The sequence below is a fragment of the Nelumbo nucifera genome, chromosome 3 (genome assembly GCF_055504915.1).
Source record: "Nelumbo nucifera cultivar China Antique chromosome 3, China Antique-T2T, whole genome shotgun sequence".
Lineage (NCBI taxonomy): Eukaryota > Viridiplantae > Streptophyta > Magnoliopsida > Proteales > Nelumbonaceae > Nelumbo > Nelumbo nucifera.
Window position 1 is genome coordinate 20,616,573 of NC_142651.1, and position 23,094 is coordinate 20,639,666.

The 23,094-nt window shown below is 39.6% G+C and overlaps 1 protein-coding gene across 5 annotated transcripts; it reads left to right on the plus strand.

Moving 5' to 3' along the window:
- Window positions 1-954: 954 nt before the first annotated feature.
- On the plus strand, window positions 955-23,016 carry TADA (tRNA arginine adenosine deaminase). Of its 5 annotated transcripts, none has more exons than XM_088901249.1 (5): window positions 970-1,124; window positions 1,264-4,585; window positions 4,668-4,755; window positions 8,977-9,104; window positions 22,640-23,016. In XM_088901249.1, the coding sequence occupies exons 2-5, from the start codon at window positions 1,608-1,610 to the stop codon at window positions 22,917-22,919; spliced, it is 3,474 nt and encodes a 1,157-aa protein (XP_088757375.1). In that variant the 5' UTR covers window positions 970-1,124; window positions 1,264-1,607; the 3' UTR covers window positions 22,920-23,016. The 5 variants fall into 5 exon arrangements, with proteins under 5 accessions (XP_088757374.1, XP_088757373.1, XP_010262316.1 ...); XM_088901250.1 differs by having other exon boundaries at window positions 972-1,124; window positions 1,351-4,585; XM_010264014.3 differs by having other exon boundaries at window positions 964-4,585.
- The last annotated feature ends 78 nt before the right edge of the window (window positions 23,017-23,094 follow it).

The window sequence follows — 23,094 nt, forward strand, 5'->3', positions numbered from 1 at the left end:
TTATAGTTTTTGTTTTACTAAAACATCCCCTATAGTTCGCAATCAATTTATTTTATCGACCTCTATTAGATGAAAGTGAAAAATGACAGTCTTACCCTAACATCAATTCAAATATATTTAATCAAAAGAAACTAAAAACAAAAGTGCCTTCTTTTCCCCAATTAAAACATGGATAACCATTCTATTTTTTTCTATTTAGTCAATTTTGTTTTCTATACAAAAAAGTGTCGGGGATACTTTTGGAATAAACAACCATGGATCCATACCCTTGAACATTTTTCACTCAATTTAGGGGTATTTTTGGAATAAACAACAATGGGTCTATGCCCTTGAACATTTTCCACTTAGTTTAGCTGACCATATTACTATTTTCATATGGTAAAATAAATATTTCTTAATGAAATATTGATTAAATAAATAAAATACAAACTATAAGGTAGATTTAAGTAAATATGTAAAACTATAGAAGGTGTTTTAGTAAATCATCCTAAAAAAATATAGCCCGGGCTGAATCTAGGCTAGGCCTAATGTATTGGGCCCAAGCCCGCATAGAAAAAGTAGAAACTTTTTTTTCCGGTCTAAAGAAAGTAGAAAAACTACTTGGTGCCTTCTAATATTTCTTTCTGCATACAAAAAAAATGATATATCTACAGAAAACAGAAATTGAAAAGAGGAATGATGAAGGCCCGGCTCGGGTTGAGCTTTGCCAAAATTTAAATAGGCCCGGCCCGAAGCCTGAATGTAAAATGTTCATGGATCATGGGCGGAGCCCGAAGCCCGGCCCGTGAACAGGGACATTACATATGGTGTTAAAGGTGTTCGTAGCAGCCACGGTAAGCCTCATACCGTGGCATATCAATGCCCAAAGAAAAACGTGCACTCAATCGAGTTAGAGTTATGGAGGCTCGACCAGCCGAGTAGGCGGCGAGTCAGCGCAACCAAAAATCTGTGAACCGCCCATCATTTCCTTTTGAGTTTTGTCTCTTTGTCTGAATTGTTTAGATTTTAGAAGAGAGATTCTCGTACCAGTTCAGCAATCTGATCATCTACACATGGTTCCACTACAATCTCTTCAATTGCGCAGAGTCAACAGATTCTTCAAACCCTGTTCTTCTCAAATTGAGGTAATTGTCTTTCTTTGATCCTTCAGATACATTTCTTATTGATGTAACTCTCTCTCTCTCTCTACTCTACTCTCTTCCTCTCTCTTCATCTCTCAGAGTTCAATCAAACTAAACATGCACAACATTTATATTAGCTCAGGTTTATCTTTTAGGAGCAAAGAGTCTCTCTCTTATTCCTTCAATGATTTCTGTTACTTCTTACATGAAAGAATTGGTAATACTTCAGCTTCACCATGTGCTTGTTGTGCCTTTTCCGTTCACGGAGTGCCCGTAAACCCTAGAATTTTGTATGGGTTGAGGCAGTCCACTCTAATTCACCGGTCAGCTTCTAGAAGACTGATCCTGGGTGGTTTGGATCGTTATTGCCGGTTGCCCGTTTGTGATCTCGATAGAGTCTGTTATCGAATTTCATGTTCTCTTAAGGAAAGTAATCTTACTAGTAGGAGGAGGAGGCCCGGGAGGAGAGACGGGAAATTTGGTTGTATGGTTTGGGAGGAGAAGAGTGAGAGATGCGACTTAGGTGTCGATGGAAGTGCTGAAGCAATGCTCAGCTTGTTGACTGAAGAAGTTAATCAGAAGTTCTTCGGTGTTCGGGAGAAGAATGCTAGATCGGTAACAGGGAGAGTTCGGGTGGAGAAGAGAGGGAGAGCTGTTCACGAGTGTTCTAAAGAAGAAAAGGAGCATGCTGGGACCTATTCTTCAGAGGGGAGGGCTCGGGTTGAGCAGAGAGGAAGCGTTGTTAACGAATGCTCTAAGGAAGAAAAAGAGCATGCCGGGACCAATTCCTTGGAGAGGAAATCAAAGGGTGAATACAGAGCTGTCAAAATTAAATCAAGAGAAGAATTGTATCAGCAATCAGGACGGAGGGAAGCTTCTTCAAATAGTGAGAATCGTGGTGCAAGGACAGATGGATCCAGCTGCTCTTCTTACTACTCTGTGTCTTCGGGTGATCTTGATGACAGTGTGGATGTTCAGGTCGAACATGAAGAGCTTGTTGGAGAATCATCAAGTGATAAGAAGGAATCAAGGGGGTTCAGAGAGGAGGTATTTGTGGGGGACATTGTAGAATCTGACAGGTATGGTTGTGATGATACTGAAGAATACAGGGGACTCTCAAGTCAGAGAAAGGCTTCTGTGCAGTCAGATGCAATGGGAATTGATTTTGAGTTAGATTTAAGAAAGAAGACAGAGAAGAAGCTAACAGAAGTATTGGTTGGGAATACAGAAACAAGAAAAGAGTCCTCACAGAGGTTTTCTGCTGGAGTAGAGATCCATAAGAGTGGTACCAAAAGATCTTCTACTTCCCAGAATCAATTGAATGTGAGGAAAAAGGATTCAAATTCAACTGTTAACTTGACTGAGGAAACAAGAAAGCAAGACAATCAAATAGGTCTCCTAGTGAATGAACAGCTTGAGTCAAGAAGAGAATCCCAACTACACAATAAAATGTCAGAGATCTGTCAAAGTGATATCCAGATGGCCTCCAGCTCTCTAAAGCAATCCAGTGGGAGGGAAGGGAACTTCAATTCAGCTGTGAATTTGATCCAGGAGGCAAGAGATAGACATAGCCAAATGGATCATGTAACCATAGAGCAAGCTGAATCAAGATCAAAATTACAGGCTTCACAACAGCTCATGAAAATGTCAGAGGCCCATGTCAGTGATACCAAAAGGACCTCCACTTCACAGAGGGTTTCTGAATCTAGAATTAACAATAGGGTTGAAAATTCAACTTCTATTCTGCTTTCTGTTCAGGAGGGAAATAATCAGCAAAACCAAACTGATCAAGAATTTTCCAGTAGAACTGACTCAAAATTTGAACCCCAGGATCTTACCAATACTGAAAATATTCTGGTACAGTCAAATGAAAGAGAAAAACAAGCTAGTGAAAGTTTTGTAGAAAAAGTTGGCCTAAGAAGAAAAGAGTCCCAAAGGCCAATCAAAATGTCAGGCTTCCATAAGAATAGCACAGAGGGGAGCTGTAGTTTCCAGAGACCATCAGATTCAGTTCCACAAGGCCAAGAGCAACAAATTGATGCATGGAAGGAAGATGAGAGAAATTCACAGGTAATGATTACACCTCCACCATCTCAATTAATACCAACAGGTTCACCAAATGTTAAACTGACTGGCAATAATGCAACACAAGAGCTTTCTAGTGAAGCCTCAGAAGGTAGCATTAGCACTATGTTTACACATCTGCAAGGGGAAGCTTGTGGAACCACAACAGATGAGACTTGTGGGAAACACCCAGGGCTCATTTTCCATGAAGATGTATTAGGTTCAGCTGATCGGTTAGAGAAATCCTCCACGCATTTTGTAGGGGAATTTGTAAAGAAGCTAATAGATGAAGTACCAACATCTGAAATACAGAAGCAAAGTACCTCTTCTGAAGAAACGAGAATATATAAGGATGAGAAATATATGCAACAGACTTCGAGCCACTATGCATCCAATGAATTCCAGTCAACAATGCATTCTTCAAGACAGTCATCTGATGGTTCTGGATCAAAGGGACCCCCCGTTGAAATGTGGGATGTTGTGGAACCATCTTTGCAGGAAGCTCCTAAGACGGAAGCACCTGAAGAGACCGCTCCCACAACTGAGAGTGTTATTGTCAGGAGAACTGGCAAGTCCTTGTGGAGTATCATTGGAGATATAATCCGACTTCGCTGGGGTACACGTGCAGAAACTCATAATTCAGCTGCAAAATCTAGTGGTAGGAGTTCATCAAATGAGTCTGTTAGCAGTGATACATGGTTTTCTGGACATGAGCCAGATGATAATGATGATGCAAACTTCAAAGGTGGAAGAAGAAACAGTCCTAAGGAGCCCAAATCGGTTGATCGACCGCAACAGGGGAAAACTGCAACTCATAGACTAAGGGGAACCTTTGAAGCAACAACTTCCCTTGGTGGAATGTCACAGGTTGAAGGCAATATGCCTTCTTATTCAGGTCTGTCAGAAAGAGGGTCGACATCCCAGGGTGCTTCCTCAGCACGTGGCGAGGAAGATTCTAGTAGGAAGGAAAATGGAAAGAGAGATCAAATTGTTTCTACCAATATTAGAACCACAGACTCATCATCACAATCACCCCGACAACTCTTAATAAGATCTCCAGCCATAGATATATCAGAAAGCAGTAAAGTTGAAACATCTACAAGTAACTTAAAAGCGCAGGTGGAACAACCAGTTGGAGAGAGGCTAGCTGAAACCTCTGGAACAGAGGGGAAGGATGGGCAATTGAAGCATAGAAAGCTTCAGCGGGCCAAACAAGTCCCAAAAGATAGATTTGATGAATGGGAAGAAGCATATAAACTTGAAACTGAACAGAGAAAAATCGATGAAATGTTCATGAGGGAAGCACTGCTGGAAGCCAAGAAAGCTGCTGATACTTGGGAGGTTCCTGTTGGTGCCGTGCTGGTACAAGATGGAAAAATTATTGCCCGTGGTTGCAACTTGTAAGTAGTTTAGTGGTTATATTTCTATTATTCTGAATAAACATTTGTTTAGTTGGGTCATTTGTAATTTTATATGTTGCAGAGTGGAAGAATTGAGAGATTCCACTGCCCATGCAGAAATGATTTGTATACGGGAAGCTTCTAACCTACTTCAGACATGGAGACTTGCGGTATTTACTTTTATGCTTTAGTCTTTTCTTTTCTCATTCTAATGGCTAGCTTTTCTTATTTGCTCATTGTTTGTTTTCTTTGATTTTTAATCTGGTGCCTTGATTTTCAGATTATTAAAATGAATAGCAAGCTCTGATAAGTTTATGTTCCTTTATGTTGATTATTATAAGGTGTTTTACTGCCATGAAGAACTGCATTTGAGTCAAAGAAAATAAATGTAATAGGTATGCATGAAATTTAGTTAAATCCATCTTCCAGAGTTTTCTTGTCTCTTATATTTCATTTTCTAAGGCTCCTATGAAAATCATTAGAGAATTTCATTGGGACCATTCCATCATTTGGGATATGATTGGTAAGGGAAAGGATGGTGCTGGTCTTGGTATTATACTATTATTAGAGTTTGACATGGAAATACATCCCTTATCCTGTAGATTATTAAAGTTGGCTTTCAGTGAATGAAAAAAGTCAATATTCTGTTAACTATAGGCCCTTTTTTTGACCTCTTTTTGCATATACATTTTATCCATGAGAACATTTGATTTCATTTCCATAATTGAGCTGTTAAAAGATGTGTACTCCAACTCTCAAGGGTGTTCACATTGTGTCTTATTTGTTGATTCAAATGTATCATCTTGTTCTTTCTTCTTTCAGGTTCTTGATGTGAACGATTTTAGCACCTATGCTTTTAAATTCAAATCCATATTGCTAGGCCTACACCTATCCTTTTAGAAGCTGAGGCATTTTATTGTGAGGTTCTGCACATGAAAATAAACATGCGTAAATGTTCCAAATGCAGGAAAGTATGGGGAGTTTTATCTTTAAATTTGTATTTTAGGGAAGGCTAGTTTGACTCTGAATCATCATCTATTGTACCTGTACTTCAGTGTTTTAAAAACTCAACTGGTGATCAACCCAGATTTATACCCAGTGTTTTAAAAACTCCAGTGTTTTGACAGTGAGTCAGACTGTCAAAAGATCTGAGCCCTTCAATCAAAATATTGGGGGCATCTTCTCAGTTCTCATATGTATATGTTGGTGAGAGAAATAAAGAGAGCGAGAGAAGAAGAATAAGAGGGAAGATACTCACCATTGCCTTCAATGTTGCTGTGGCACATCACCATTGCCAGTAAATCTCTCTCTCTCTCTCTCTCGCTGTATAACATATATTATATTGTTTTATTCTATTTTATTTAAATTTGAAAGACTTGATTAAAACTGTGACTCATGAATGGTTTGAACAGTTCACCAGTTTGACAATCTGGGTTGATGGTTTTTTGACCAAGTCAATAGGATTTTGAAATCTACCTGGTTTGGGGTAAAATGGACCCATCATTGTCTATTGGTGACGGATCAACCAGTCCGTCTATCTGGGTCAATGACAGGTTGTAAACACCACTGTACTCTATAGAGGCTAAGGCTATGGCTTCCAGAGTGAACAGATCTTTCAGATGGATTCTGAAGTTGGTTAATTTGATAGATGATAGACTGGCCAAGAGTGGGGTTAGAAAAAAATTGATATTTCTGATTTTTTTGTTAAGTAGTTATTTTAAACAAGTATAGAAAACAAGAACAGGGCCACAGCTCCACAAGGATTTTACATGGCTAATGAGAAGGAACCATGTGAAAAATATGTATGCATAAGCTTCTGAAGATCAAAAGATGATTCAAAAATAATTTTTTGCCCTATTCATTCCTGACATAATTGTTCTTGAAGTGTTCAAAATCCTTCAAAATGGATGTCTGAAGTTTATTTGTTTTCTGAAGTTTGTAATGAAGTATTTCACTATTTTTGGGTTCTCTTATCTGTTTTCCTCCACGTGATAACCTTGTTCTTTCACATCCTTGTTCCATCTCTAGTGTGGTCAGTAGCATGAATTCTGTTTTCCCTCTATTGAGAAGGAGATGAAATGCTTGAATGCTTGGTGCTCTACTCAAAGTGACCTACTTGTGAAATAGATCTGATACTCAATTTGACCGTGTAAAAGAAATCGATCTCTTCATATACTTTTCTTGCCAACTCTGCTTCCAATATGTTAGTCACACAAACATCTAATTCCATGTATTCCGTTCTCATTTTCATGCTCCTGATATTATATTGGTCTTGCAAAGCTAACACTTGTCTTATTTTGCCTAGCTTGAGGCTTTGAGTGAGGAAATTTTTGCTGTTGATGTGGACAATAACCTAATAAATTATCAAGTCCAACAAGTGTTACACATCCTGGCACCCATTGCTTTCACTTGAAAATGTAATATAACCCAGTAATATCTTTTTAGGTCAAGGGAGGGCTAGGTTTTAATCTCTTTGCCTAGCTTAACAGATAGGGAAAATTTTAATCAACACCCACTTTATCCACTTCTGCAATTGTATCCATTGCAAGGTTTTTACAGGGATAGTATTTACTGTGGAGCTTCTTTACTTTGTTGATGAATTGTAGGCAAAAGGCAATGCAAATTCAGATGATAATGGGGAAATGCTTGTTAAGTTGTTATTGAAAATTTTAAGGAGATGACTAGGATGTGTCTATGACTTGCACTGAAAAACTTGAAAGTTTTATCCCTAAACAAGATCTTAATAAATAGATTTTTCTAATTCTGCAAGACACTTCTCATCAGTATGCTCTTCCATTGACTAATGATGTAATTTTATTGTAAGAAACCAAGACTTGGTTGTATTTGCACATGTTCTTTGCCAACAAGTATGCCAAGTCACTGGTGCAGATATCAACACTAAAACCTGTAAAGCATTTTTCTAGGAGTAAACACCCTTAACTGGGTGGTGACAGTTTATTCTCTTAATTTTTCTAATGAAAGTTACCGTTTCTGATAAAAAAAAAACACTAAAACCTGTAAAGTCTTCCTTTGAGCATACCCAGTCAGAAACCCATTAGGTGAATCAGATTTATTAGGGTTCTGACCTGCTCCTATTTTTCTTGAAAAACTCTAGAATTTCTTTCTACCCATATCACCCGCAAATTGCAACAGTTGCTCTTTGTGATGGAGAGGACAACAGGGATGAAAACAAAGAATGAAGACCTTCTGCACCTGCCATTAAATACCAAAGAGAGAGAAGAAGAATCTCCTAAAGCCCTCAGACTAGAGAGCTTCTCCCTCAAAGGCTCAAACAAGTGGCATCATCTCAAAAGTGGTTACCCCCACTTTCAAACAAAACCTTCCTTCCTCAGACATGTGTCTACCCACTCAAAAAAAAGTATGAGCTTCAAATAGTAGTTACTTCCACTAAAAGTTTAGTGGTAGTTACCTCCACTAAAAAGAAAATAAAAACAAAAACTCATTTCAAATAATGTAGGATCCATTACTCATCAAAAAAACAATGTAGGATCCATAAAGTGGATTATTATTTAAAAATAAACTTGATTTGATATCTTAAATTAAACACCAAGTTTATATATAAAAAAATATAAAATAAAATAATAACTTAAATTTACAACATAAAAAATGGGTGTCAAGCAAAACTTATCAGAATACATGAACTAAAATATATATATATATATATATATATATATATATATATCAGAATACTAGCCACATACTTAGTACAGGGGTCGTTCTTTAGTATCATAAACAAAAGAGCAAAAGAGGTGAGAAATAATCTGTCCACTACACCCATGAAGAAAACACAATGACAAGAACACCATCTTTTTTGACAATAATCACAGGTCATAATCTATGATACCTAAATACAAGGGTGCCATATCATGTCAGATACTTCAAGTTTTAGTGTAAATTTCATATCTGGCAGTGTCATTGCTATATCTGGGTGGTATAGGTCATAATCTTCATATGGTACACCTCCCAGAATTGGGGAACAAAGGGTAACTGAGACGAGTTTTAGAAAAGGACAAAAGAGAACATCCCTTTAGAATCAGCAGTCCAAAGTCTCTTGTCCCAACCAACATTAGGAAACTTGTGAGCTATAATTTGTTGTATTGGTCTGCATGCACAAGATTCAAATTTTGGAACAGTGTTCTGAGTTAAGAGTTTCTATGAGAGTAATTCTAGCTTCTAGGCCAGTTCCACTCCAAGTATATAGATCCAGTAGCTTATACTTAGATCCTGCCCTGCCCTTTGGCATGTTTCTGGTTACTAAGATGCAATATAACAGATAAATGTCTAGTGTTTTCCTGCAATTCTCTTGGTTATGCGATGGTCTCTTGATTATTTATATTTCAATTCACATATTTATCATTTGTATACTTCAGGAGACAACACTTTACGTAACACTTGAGCCATGCCCCATGTGTGCTGGAGCAATTCTTCAAGCTAGAATCGATACTTTGGTATGGGGTGCTCCCAATAAGCTTTTAGGAGCAGATGGCAGCTGGGTTAGGTATGCAATTTGGTTCCTTCTCTGTAATTTTTCTTTATTTTATTCCTTTTCATTGGTCAGTTCTTGAAGTACATTATGCTGAGAATCTGGTTTCAACTTTCTGTCCATGAACAATGAAAAGTCCAGCTTTTCAAAAATATCACTGTTTAATGTGTCCATCTGCCACAACTTTTTTTTTTTGATCAATAACAGTGTACACCCAAAATGTAAAGCAATTACAGCACAGCCCAAAACATAGAGTTTCTGTTCACCCCTTGCCTTGCTAGACCATCTGCCAATGAATTTGCACTTCTCTTTACCCATGTACATTGAATTTCAATGTCCTTAGTCAGCCACTTAAATTTCCTCTTTTCATTGCTGTAATTCCAGAGCCTAGAGTTGTCCTCTTTTAGCCAGTTCACCACAATTTCAGAATCTCCTTCTATGGTCAATTTATTAATATTCATGTCCTTGACCCTTTGTACCCCTTCAAGGGCTGCTAGTATCTCAGCCCTCAAAGAATCTCCCACCCCAATTGGACCAGAATATATAGCTAACAGATTCCCTTTTTCATCTCTTACCACTCCCCCTATTCCGGAGGGCCCTGGATTGCCCATACTGCTGCCATCGAAATTCAGTTTAGTAAAACCATGAGGTGTAGGGGTTCAGTAGGAACTCGAAGCCTTTTTAGCTAAAGATGATTCCGCAATCTCCTTCCAATTCCTTAGCAACTCAACAACTGAGAAATCTGCAAACAAGTCCAAAGTTTTCAACCAATGTATCACCCTAATATGAATAACCTCCAAAATTACTTCCAAGTTTCTCCCCTTATCTGAAAAAATCCGTGAATTCCTCTCCTCCCAAACAATTCAACAAACTGCGGCCCTAACACATCTCCACATAATCTTAGCCCTTTTTGTTGACCAATTAGGCATGGAAGTGAATAAGCTTTGCACATTCAAAAGGGGAGTCCACCTGCACCCAAACAGAGAAGTAAACCATTCCCAAATGACTTTAGCAAACTGACAGGAAATTAGTAAATGGTATCCATACTCATCATTAGATTTACAGAGGACACACCAGTGAGGAGATAAACAACTATTAGGTTTTTTTCTTTTAAGTAAATCGCTTGTATTAACTCTTTCCAGAAAGGCTTCCTAACAGAAACTCCCAACCTTTGGAGGTATAGGTTGACACCACACCTCTTTAACATGAAGGGATAATCTAGCAGAAGAAGGTTGTATTAGGGCTTTAAAGAAAGAGGCATAGGTGAAGGAACCTGAGGAGTGAGTGTCCAAATTCTACTGTCTGCCTTTGTTGGCTCTAGGAAGACCCCTTCAAGAATGGATAACAAGGACAAAGTACAACTTAACTTTGTGTCCCTGATGTCTCTTCTCAAACCCAAGTTCTAGCCGAACCCAAAAGTTGAGTTGGAAGGTACAAGGAAGGAGGAAACCGGTTCATTTTTAAGGGTAGAGATAGCAAAAAGAGCCAGAAATTGGTCTTTTAAAGAGGTATCCCCAACCCAAACATGTTCCCAAAATTTAATGAGGTTGCCTAAGTGCAAATACCTGATCCAGGGAGAGAACAAGGGCAAAATAGCTTGAATGGCTTTCCAAGGAGATGCTCTTGTATAGTGATTTAAAAGGCGCGCCTCAGACGCGCCTAGGCACACAGGCGAGGTGCATTTTAGGGTAGGCGCCTCGCCTAGGTCCTAGGTGCAGCCCATTCAAAAGGCGCATGCCTGGTGCACTTTGCGCCTTAGACGTGCGCCTTTTGAAAATTTGATGCTTTTTCCTTTTTTTTGAGGGGCATGGCACAAAGGTGGCTCGTAGAATTAGGAATGCAATATGTCAAATTAGCTACTTAATTTAATTGAGAAAAAAGAGATTGTGGGTTTTATATGCTTGAAAATGTTTTATATGTTTGATTTCATTTTTAAATTCTCATTTGAATATGCTTTACATATTATGTTTACGTATTTTAATTTTAGATAATAAGTTTTTTAAACATTTATTTTAAAATTTAAGTTCATATTTTTATTAATATTATGTTTTATATATTTTTTTTTATTTTTTTGGCATTTTTTACCTTTTTTTATTTTTTAGCTTTTTTTTAAATTGTGCGCCTTGCCTCAAAAAGGTGCGCTTGCCTTGTGCCTTGCGCCTTAGGCGCAAAATGGCCCTTGCACCTTTTTTGTGCCTTTCGCTTTTAAAACACTGCTCTTGTAGTCCTTGCTAGAATCCCAGACCCAGAGTCCCATCCTTTGTTAGCAACCCCATGAATACTAACCACTATCTTAACCCAAAGTTTTTTCTTTTTCCAATGAGAATCTCCACGGCCATTTCCCTAATAGTGCCAAGTTCCTATTCCTTATGTTCCCAATACCCAGACCTCCCTCCTTCTTACCATAGTTTTCAAGGCGTCTAGGTGATTCTGGCGACACTGGGGCGCCTAGGTGATAAAAATTTTATAATATAAAAATCTGACTTTTGGCTAGTTTCCTAGTTTTATATACCATTCAACATGTATGTTAATTGAAAAAATAGCAATTCTCTTTTTTAAGAACATTAAATTTCCTCTAAAATGTGGCAAATCATCACATCTAAAAGATACAAATCTTTTACATATATTAATTTCATTATTTTCAAAAATAATACTACTATAATAAGTATTTAATAGAGAAAATTCATATTGATTAGCAGCTAAAGATGGTTATCAACTTTATATGATAAATATTCAAGATGGAAAGTAAAATAGAAAAAAAAAACAAGGATGGAGTTTCGGTTTTATTTAATTAGAGAGAGAAGAAAAAATAACTTTATTATTCTATTCTTTCTTTCCTCTTTCTTTTCTTTCTTTCTTTCTTTCTTTTTCTCTTCTCAAAACCCTTTGATCTTTTAAATTTCAATAGTAAAACATTAAAACAAAGTATAATTGATATATATAGCATATAATAAAATGTATCAACACATACATTAATAAGACACATCAATATAAATGATATTATAAAAGGTGCCCGCCTTGTCATTTTTGTTGCCTAGGCAGGCGCTCAGTCACCTAGGCGGGCGCCTAGTTGCTAAAAGTCAAGGCATTTGAGCGAGGCGCCCAACCAAGGACGCCTAGTCGCCGAGGCACCTAGGCGACGCCTTGACAACTATGCTTCTTACTCCTATACACCACCTCCCACTTAACCATATGGTTCTTCTTCTCCTCCCTTGGCTCCTAGAGAAAATTTCTCATTAGTTTTTCCAGTCTACTAGCCACTCTAACCGGAATCTTAAAGACTGATAAAAAATAGAGAGGAAGGTTAGCCAAGGTAGACCTAATTAGAGTGATTCTCCCTCCAAGAGACAAATAATTTTTCTTCCAGTTGGCAAGTCTCTTTTCAAACCTCAACACAACTGGAGCCCAAAACTCACCTTTCTGAGGATTATCTCCCAATGACAAACCAAGGTAGTTAAAGGGCTAATTAGCTACTGCACAAAAGAGTATTGTGTCATCTGCAAATTGCAAGTGTGTGAGTGGTATGTTCTCCCTTCCAACTCTCCGTCCTCTTATTAAATCCCTGGATTCTGCTCTGGAAATTAGTCTCCCAAACACTTCTACAACTAAAGTAAATAAAAAAGGGGAGAAGGGGTCTCCTTGTCTAATCCCTCTCAAAGCTGGAAAGAAATCCACCATTGTCCCATTCACCAAGATGGAGTAATGGCAATTCCTAATGTAGCTCATCACCCACTTGCACCAATTATCTCCAAACCCAAAATTGATCATCACCTCTAGCAGGAAAGACCAATCAACCAAGTCATAAGCCTTTTCCAAGTCCAATTTGCAAACCACCCCTTTTTTCTTGGATCTCTTGAAATCCTCCAAGCTCTCATTTTCTATAAGTATCTGATCTATTATCTACCTCCCCTTCACAAAAGTTCCTTGGTTATTTGCTATGATTGTTGGGAGCACCTTTCTAATTCTAATGGACAACACCTTAGTGATGATCTTATAGAGGTTGTTAACTAGGCTGATCGGCCTATAGTCCTTTGGATGGTTTGCATTTCTTTTCTTGGGTACCAAGGCAATGAAAGTGGAATTTAGCCCAGGGTTAATCACTCGATGGAATTCATCAAATACCAGTTGTAGATCCTCTTTTAATATCTCCCAACAATCCTGATAAAAAGCCATCATAAAACCATCTGGGCTTGGTGCCTTTGATCTATCCGTAGAGAACACCGCCTCCTTTATCTCTTCCAATTCAAATTTCCTTTCCAGCCACTCCCTGTCTTCTAGCTTCACTGTTGGCCATTCCAACCCCTCAATCCACACCCTATTGTTTAGGGGTCTTCTAAATATAGACCTAAAATGATGGGGTTATTACTGCCATGTTCTCAGGAATATGGATGGGGTTGTTACTGCCGTGTTCTCAGGCCCAATTGGAGAAGGAGACTCTTAGGGCTGAGATTCTTGCAGCCCTGGAAGGTATCCAAAGAGCAAGAGATTTGAACATCAGATATTTGGTCCTTGAAGGTGACTTGGAGGTGGTGTTTAGGTGGCTAAAGGAAGAAGACAGTGGTTTGTGGAGTAATAACAATGAGACGAAAATATTCAGATGGCTGAGTAGGGATATTGTAATGCAATCTAGCTGGGTGAAGAGGACTGCCAACTCATTTGCTGATGTGTTAGCCAAGCAAGGGGTGAATAGGGAATCTATATTTTGAGCTAATTTTTAACCTTCTTCCAATGTATTCTGTTGGTGGCGAGTTAAGGCATTTTACCTCCCCCCTTTTGTACTTAAAGTTTCACATAGTTTCACATCATTAATAAAGTTTCTTGTTACTGATAAAAAAAATATATTATAGACTTAAAATGATCCACAAAGGCCCCTGCAATCTCTCTTTAATTGGAAATTGTTACCCCTTCAATCTCCCGACTTGAGATAAAATTTTTTCTCCTTCTAGTCTTCCACTTGCCACAACAGGAAAAAACTTGGTATTCCTATGCCCCTCTTTCAGCCACTTGAATCTTGACTTTTGTCTCCAACTTATTTCCTCTTGAAGAAGATAGTCCTCTAACCATTTGTGCAATTTCCATCCTTGTTCCTTATCTTCTTATGTAAGGCAACCCTCTCTTCTTTGCTATCTAGGACTTCAATTTGTGTTGTCACGGTTTGCTTCCTTTCCTCCAATCTCCCGAACTCTAAAAGATTCCATTCCTTGATTCTAACTTTTAGATATTGGAGCTTTTTGTGAAACCACATTCCACTCCATTCCACTCCATTCCACTATTGGATTGCTCTCTAACCACCGCTCTTTAACTTTCTTGGTGAATCCCGGGTGTCCTAACCACATATTTTCAAATCTAAATGGAGTAGGGCCTGCATTTCTCACCTTTTCTTTACAAATTACAATAGGCCAATGTTCAGAGGTCACCCTTGGAAGTGCTCTAGAGGTCAAATTCCCCCAATGTTCTTCCTAGTCATTTGAGAATAAGAATCTGTCAAACTTCGAGATTGGACCAAGTAAAACAATTATGTCATAAATGGGATCTCTTGAAGTTCATTGGCATCCACAAATTGATTAAATTTCCTTATGCTCGTGGACGGCCTCTGCCTAGGACTGTTTGTTTCTTCCAAGAATCTAATTACATTGAAGTCACCTCCAAAACACCATGGCCCTTCCCACAGTCCCCTTATGCCAGCCAATTCTTCCCATAATTTCCTCTCTCTATAGTCCATGTGCCACACTTTTAGGACATCTTGATATGTTTGTGTAGAGAACACTGATGTGGGCCCCACAGCTACAGTCCCACTGTGTTCGTAGGGTAGAAGGTGTTCTAGTCTGTCTAGGGTTAGCTATTGGTCATTTAGTTGTTTCAGTTGTTATTTATTTCAGTCTTATTTTTGCTCTATTTGTTATGTAAAGACTAAGGGCAGATTTGTCCTTTCCATGTAATGAGCATAACTTATAAATATTAATTAAAGTGGCGGCGGCAGGATATCTAGCTTCTGCTCCTCCTTTTTCAACTCTTGTGTTCTACTACTTCTCTTCCCTCTTCCTCCTTTTTCTCTTTACCTTTCTTCTTATTTTCGAACCTGAAATCCATTAGGGTTCAAGACTGATAACAGTCCTGAACTTCTACTTGGTATCAGAGCTAGGGTTTCTCATGTGAGTCTAGTCCAGCCGACCACATGAGAACCATCTAAGGCTGGAAGCTGAGAAAGTAGAGTTCGTTGACTGGTTCTTGGAGATCTCCAGAGGATTAGCAGCTGTTTGAAGAATTGTCACAGTTGCAGCGAGTTGGTGATCAAGAAGAATCAGCGAAGGCTAGGGTTCGGGTAACCTTGGAAGGCAGCGAACAACATCCTATTGTAAGTTTTTTATTTTCTGAGAGAAGTACTATCAGAGAAGATAGGTTGGACCTATCTAGCAAGGGCGGCCGAACCACTCTAGGGTTTATCTTTCTATTCTCTAGGGTTTTGTCTTAATCCTGCGGCAAACCCTAGTACTGGACTGAACCTTGTGATCTAATACTGCGGCAAACCCTAATAGTTCTTTCCTCAGCATTGATCAGTTTTAGGGTTTCATATTAACCCTACTACAAGCCTTATCCGTACGGTACTGTCTGGAGTGTACGGCTGAGAATTTGCTTTTAGGACTGATTAAAACCCCAATTCGGCTCCAGCATATCAGATTGTTCTTCAAACTGTTTTTCAGTTTTCTTTTGGGGTTTCGAACTCTTCTAAGGGGGTGAAAACAGTTCGGACTGTTGCTGTTGTGTGTGGTTATAGATTTCAGATCAGTTTATACCTGTTTCATGTACATCTACTGTGAGTACAGATTGGTTCTATACTGATTTTGTGATTGTGGTTGATAGTCCAAGTGTTGGTTTTGACTGTAGTAACCATATTTTTGAGACTTCTGGTTCTTGACCGAAATGGAGTTTAAGAATCAGGCAGAAGGCAGTATTGGGAACAGCAGTTATGTGGTATGTGGGCATTGTAAGAAACCCAAACATACAAAAGAAACATGTTGGAAGCTACACCCTTGTTTGGTCCCGGCAAAGTTAAGAAGCAAGAAGGGTAACGTTCATGTGGCAGTGCATACTAATTCAGCACCCTCGTCTGGCACAAGAGGCACATTCTTAGAGACCTTAGCTGCATTTCGGGCTGCTCTTATACAGTTGGAAGGGGAAGTTGGGAACTCAGCTCAGCCACCGCAGTCACCATTAGCCCCCGCCACATTTGCTTCCGCAAATTCAGGTACTCGAGCCTCAGCCTGCCATGCCTCAGCTCCAGGTACCACTGAACCCTGTTGGGTAATAGATTCAGGTGCATTCGATCATATGACTAGCTTGCCTTCATTGTTTACCAGTTATCATTTATCTTCTGGTAGGGATAAAGTATCTATTGCTGATGGCTCTCTTGTCCCCATTTCTGGCAAGGGTGACATCAAGCTATCGGATACCATCTCCTTGTCTTTTGTCTTACATGTCCCTAAGCTTGATACTAATCTTCTTTTAGTCAGTAGTATTACCAAACACATGAACTGCTCAGTAACCTTCTTCCCTGACCGGTGTGTTTTTCAGGACCTAAAGACGAAGAAGGTGATTGGGACTGGCCGTGAGACGAATGGGATCTATCTGCTCGGGGAGAGTTCTCGTTAGAAAGAGTCAGGGGATAAGAAGTCACTTGTTTCCTAGAGTGTGAGTTCGGTTATGCTTTGGCATAACCGATTGGGTCATTTGTCTTTTCGGTCCTTAAGGAGTTTGTTTCCTAATTTGTTTGAGTCTGTTGAGTTGTCCCAGTTGCAATGTGAGAGCTGTGAGTTTGCTAAACATTGTAGACACTCTTATTCGTTGAGCAATAAAAGGAGCAATCGTCCCTTTGATTTTGTGCATACGGATGTTTGGGGGCCATATCACATTCCTTCCATGGGTGGGTACAGATATTTTCTGTTATTTGTTGATGACCATACCCGATTTTCTTGGGTTTATCTTATGCGTTCACGAGATGAGGTTCCCACCCTGACCCAAAACTTTCACCAAATGATCCTAACCCAGTTTGATGCCAAGATCAAAGTTCTTAGATCTGATAATGCAAAGGAATACTTTGCTAAGCCATTGGCTTCTTACCTTCTTACTCATGGGGTTATTCACCAGAGCACTTGCCCTCATACACCTCAGCAGAATGGGGTTGCAGAAAGGAAGAATAGGCACATCTTGGAGGTGGCTAGAAGCATTATGTTTACCTCCAATGTCCCTATTCCCTTCTGGGGTGATGCTATCCTCACGGCAGTATATCTTATTAATCGGGTTCCTTCCCGGGTTCTTGATATGTCATCTCCTTTTTCCCTTCTATACCCAGATGAGGAGTTGTTCACTGTTCCCCTCAAAACATCTGGTTGTACCTGTTTTGTTCAGCTTCTCGGTCCCCATCACTCCAAGTTCAAACCCAAGGCCTCCAAATGCATCTTTCTTGGTTATGCACAAACTCAAAAGGGTTATTGCTGCTATGATCCTGTCTCAGGGAAGAAGTTTGTATCCATGGATGTCACTTTCTTTGAGGAGACACCCTACTATTCTCGGGCCTCTCCTCAGAGGGAGTGCAGTGAGGGCAGGGTTAATATTAGTAGTGAGCGTGGAGATTTGGGTCCTTTTCTTCAGGGGGAATGCAGTGAGGGCAGGGTTAATACTTTTGGGGCTGTTCCCTTACCTATTCCAGTGGGTGATGAAGGCTGCAGTAGCGAAGGTGGTCAGGGGGATCGGGAATTGAGAGTCTATCACAGGCGATGCAGGTAGGTTGATCCCGGTCATCAGCAGTCCCGGCCAGCTCCAACCTCTTTTGCGGCTCCAAGTCCAGATATTATAGTCCCAGGGCCTACAGAGACTCCTTCCATTGTTGCTACCTCACCCCCTGCAGATGACCTTGACCTTCCCATTGCCATCCGTAAAGGAAAACGGCATTGCACCACATCTACACCCCACTGCATCTCCCAGTTTTTGTCCTATGATCGCCTATCTCCCTCCTACAGGTCCTATCTCACTTCTGTTGCTAATGTCCCTATTCCAAGAACAGTGCAAGAAGCCCTATCAGTCTCGGAGTGGAGAGGTGCAATGCAAGTTGAAATGGATGTCCTATTGAAAAATAATACCTGGGAGTTAGTTGACTTGCCCAAAGGAAAGAAACTAGTTGGATGCAGATGGGTATTTACTGTGAAGCACAATGCGGATGGTTCCATTGAGAGGTACAAAGCTCGGCTAGTTGCAAAAGGATTCACTCTGACTTATGGTATAGATTATGGTGTGTGGCTCATTGTGACACTAGCAAGTGCACTAGCCGTTCAAGTAATAAAGTAGTGAGTGAAGTATCGTTCCCACGAGGATTTAGGAAACAATTACCAATACTAAATTGGGCACTTCTTATCTGATCAACAATAAATCAAAACTTTAATGAAAGCTAAAAATTATAAACTAAAATCTATCTAAAATATTGGCCCAATTGCCTTCAAATCAGGTTAGAAGAGTAAGCAGTAAATGTCAATCTCAGAATTCAGCAATCTATCAATTTGGATCATTCGAATAAATCATGATTGAGCCTTGGTTTGGTGAAACCCCAAGGTCATGAACAGCCTTTCTCAAGCGCATGTTCATCCTATGCATGAGTGACGGTTCTTCTATCTCTAGAAAGAATCTAATCCCCATGCATGCATTTCTTCAAACACTTCTAAGGCATCAATTCAAATCTGAATTGATCACCAACTGAATTGTGCAAGTTATCTCTAACCTTGCACTCAATTCAGTTCTTGAATAGTAGATCTGAATTCCTAGAGTCTCTCTCAAGCACTCTAGGAATTCCAAGCTTTAGATCCATTCGGCCAATCTGAAAATTGCATATCTGAATTCTCTTTCAAGCAATTCAGATCTTGCAATCTCAGATCTGAGAATTCAGATCTGAGTTTTGAAGGTTAGTTGGCCGAATTAATCTACAATAACACCCTTATTCAAGAAACTTCAAGTACAATTCATGACCATTTGAATGAATAAAAAAGAATTAGATTGTTGAACTGAAATTTTACAAGCTGAAATACATCAAGGAAGAATGGAAAAAAGGAGAAAGAAGAAAGAAAATATAACAAAGAAACTGAATTCAAATCAAAAGAGAATGAAACTACAATTGATTTATTACAAAAGATCTTTGAATCACAAACCCTCAATTCGAACTCACCTTCTCTTCTAGCTTGCTTGTCTTGAACTTCCTTCAGCCCTTCTTCTTCTTCTTCCTTGCGCCTAGCCTTCTTCTCTTCTCTTCTCTCAAGGTGGCCAAACCTCTAAGAGTGGGAGAGCCTTCCTCTCAAGCAATTGAACACCTCTCCCCCCTCCTAGAGGCCTCCTTATATAGTTTTTCAAGGGGGCTCTTGCCCCTTCTTGAAGCCTCTAGAATGGGGTGTATTACACCCCTTTCTTGAACTTTCTAGAGCTCTCTTGAAAGCCTCCTAAGGGCTGCTATTTGGGCTGCACTTAGGCTCTCTCTTAGCACATGATAGCTATACATTGAGCTGCTCTTTTGGGCTGAGAATGGGCCTTCCTTGCTGGGCCGAATTCCACTCATAGGTAGGCTTTCTTTTCTTGGGTTTTCTCAAGGAATTCACTTGCTCTTCTTGGGCCGAAGTGCTCTCTCTTGCTTCCACGACCGGGCTGGACTGAAATTGGTCTTTTTGAACCTTCTTTTCTTGCCTTTTTCCTTCCTTTTCTTGGATTAATTATCCCTGAAACTTATTCTTAGCATTAAGCTAAATTAAGGCAAAAATTAATAAAACCGGCATAAAAATCCATGCTAAAGTCCTAAAAAATTATAGATAAATTGTAAGTTCATCAGATTACTTGGAGACATTTGCCCCGGTAGCCAAGATGACCACCATTCGGGTTCTATTATCTCTTGCAGCAAACTACACTTGGCCTTTGTACCAAATGGATGTTAAAAATGCCTTCCTGAATGGAGACTTGCAGGAAGAGGTTTACATGCAGTTGCCTCCTGGATTCTATGATACAGAGGCAGGTAAGAAGGTATGTCGGCTCAATAAGGCATTGTATGGTTTGAAGCAGTCACCTAGAGCTTGGTTTGACAGATTCAGACTAGCCCTTGGGAAGTTCGGTTATGTACAGGCCCAATCAAATCATACACTGTTCATCAAGAGGGTGAAGTCCTCACTGACACTACTTGCAGTATATGTTGATGATATTGTGGTGACAGGAAATGACAGCCATGAGATTGAGTCCCTCAAACAGCTCCTTCATCAAGAGTTTGAGGTGAAAGATCTGGGTACACTACGATATTTTTTGGGTATTGAGGTTGCTAGATCTAAATAGGGGATCTTTGTCTCTCAGAGGAAATATGTTCTAGATCTGTTGGTTGAAACTGGAAAGCTGGGTGTTAAACCTGCAGATACACCCATTGAACAGAACCACAGGATTAGTGCAGAGAGTGGGGAGCTGCTTGAAGACAAAGTTATGTTCCAGCGGTTAGTGGGAAAGCTCCTATATTTATGCCTCACTCGGCCAGATATCAGTTATGCAGCTAGTGTTGTCAGTCAGTACATGCATTCTCCTAGAACCACGCACCTTCTAGCAGCAGAAAGAATACTAGCATACTTGAAGAGATGCCCGGGTAGAGGTATACTGTTCAAGAACAATGGCCACATGAAGGTGGAAGTCTATACGGATGCCGATTGGGCTGGGAGTGTTGATGACAGGAGGTCTACCTCTGGATATTGTGCTCTTGTGAGAGGTAACCTGGTCTCTTGGAGGAGTAAGAAACAGAGTGTTGTCTCCAGATCTAGTGCTGAAGCTGAGTACAGGTCAATGGCTAACGGAGTGGCTGAAATTCTTTAGCTGAGATCACTACTCGAGGAGTTGGGTATTGAGTATGAGAAGCCCCTGATGCTGTATTGTGATAATCAAGCGGCTATTAATATAGCAGACAACCCAGTGCAGCATGACAGGACTAAACATATTGAAGTTGATCGACACTTTGTACGAGAGAGGGTCTCATCACAAGAAGTGTGTCTCCCATACATCACCTCCAACATGCAGCTGGTAGATATCCTCACCAAAGCTGTACCACGGAAGAAGCTAGAGGCAGATCTATCCAAGTTGGGAATGATAAACATTTATTCCCAACTTGAGGGGGAGTGTAGAGAACACTGATGTGGGCCCCACAGCTACGGTCCCACTGTGTTCGTAGGGTAGGTGTTCTAGTCTGCCTAGGGTTAGTTATTGGTCATTTAGTTGTTTCAGTTATTTATTTCAGTCTTATTTTTGCTCTATTTGTTATGTAAAGACTAAGGGCAGATCTGTCCTTTCCATGTAATGAGCATAACTTATAAATATTAATTAAAGTGGCGGCGGCAGGATATCTAGCTTCTGCTCCTCCTTTTTCAACTCTTGTGTTCTACCACTTCTCTTCCCTCTTCCTCCTTTTTCTCTTTACCTTTCTTCTTATTTTCGAACCTGAAATCCATTAGGGTTCAAGACTGATAACAGTCCTGAACTTCTACTGTTTGTTAGGATATAAATGTGAATATCTTCTTCATTTCCATTCATGATATTTATCCATGTCTGTATCTCTACTTGTTATTTTTTATATGCATATGGGTATTTACATATTTCTCATCTGCCTATCGAGGAAAATGGCATCCCAGTTTGGGCAGTCAACTTGTCAGGGATGGACTGGACCCAGTAGCCTGGAACCAACCTGATTATAACTATATGCTAATTATAATATAAAATATAATATAATAAGTTTTGGTCCTTATCAGGCTAATTAGGGTAGACCTGGTACTGACCCTACAGGTCTGGGTTCTATGTAATAGGGTTAGATAAGTTTTGATCTAACGGGTGGACCTGGCCCAAACAGTTTAGTCCCAGTTAGGTGGATCATATAATATCTACTACTACCAGTGATCTATCTGTATGTAATTATGTATGGTCACATGTAGGTGGGAGGGGCCTATCATTTGGTGGAAGTGCCTAGATATTGTTAGCTAATTCTGCATCTGCTTAGGTGATCTCTGCCATCCAAGCATATCAATTTTCTTTTGGCTTGATTTCCATTTTCTTCTGTCTTGGAAGGTGCATTTGTCAGGTGGTGTGATCATTGAATGAGTTTTAACATTGGAAATTTCTGGGAAAGGATGCTGCGTTCTGCATTTGCTTCTCCCATGTCTACCATAGATCTAGGCCTGTAGCTAATGCCCACTTTTGGGCTCTATCAACTTGTGAACCTGAATCACCTGAATACCTGATGATGCATAGATTTAAATATTAGTTAAATATAACATAGATACACCTTGATTAAATTTGATCTTTTGAGAAATGCTAGTGTCGTGGGTTTCATGCCCGTAGAGCCTCTTAAATTGCAAAAGGACAAAAAATAACATTGATGATTAAACAAATGAATAAAATGTAGTATTAGACTATTGGCAATGCAAATTAAGAAACTTGATATGTAAAAAGAGTTAAAAAGGTCTTAAAAATTCTTCTATATTGACTTGAGCATCATATTGCAGGCTTTTCCCTGGTGGAGGTGCAGAAGGAAGCGGATCAGATGTGCCAAATCAACCTGCTGGCCCAGTCCACCCCTTTCACCCGAAGATGATGATACGCAGAGGGATATTGGCAACAGAGTGTGCAGATGTAATGCAACAGTTCTTCCAGCTGAGGAGGAGGAAGAAGGAGAAGAAACCTGAGCCCCCAACTCCACCACCTTCATGCCTGCCTATTTCTAATCACCCATCAAAATTTCTCTCTAAGATGCATGACATCTTTAGCATCATGTTCTGCTTGTAAGAGTCGGAAAGATTGCTGATTTGGTCATGACTGTAAAGTGGCACAGTGAAGCATAATCTTCTCAATCTAATTTGAGTTAAAATTTTCTTCGGTTACAGATACCCTTGCCTTTTGCACCAGTAATTTTTCCTTGTAGGCTAACAATTTGATAGCTGATACTTCCTAAAGAAAAAGG

Bases quoted from the DNA above. Each gene is read 5' to 3' on its own strand.
- TADA (XM_010264014.3), top strand. From the start codon at position 1,239: ATGCACAACATTTATATTAGCTCAGGTTTATCTTTTAGGAGCAAAGAG. The intron at 4,756-8,976 runs GTATTTACTTTT...TGTATACTTCAG, and splicing joins TTCAGACATGGAGACTTGCG to GAGACAACACTTTACGTAAC. The intron at 9,105-22,639 runs GTATGCAATTTG...ATCATATTGCAG, and splicing joins GCAGATGGCAGCTGGGTTAG to GCTTTTCCCTGGTGGAGGTG.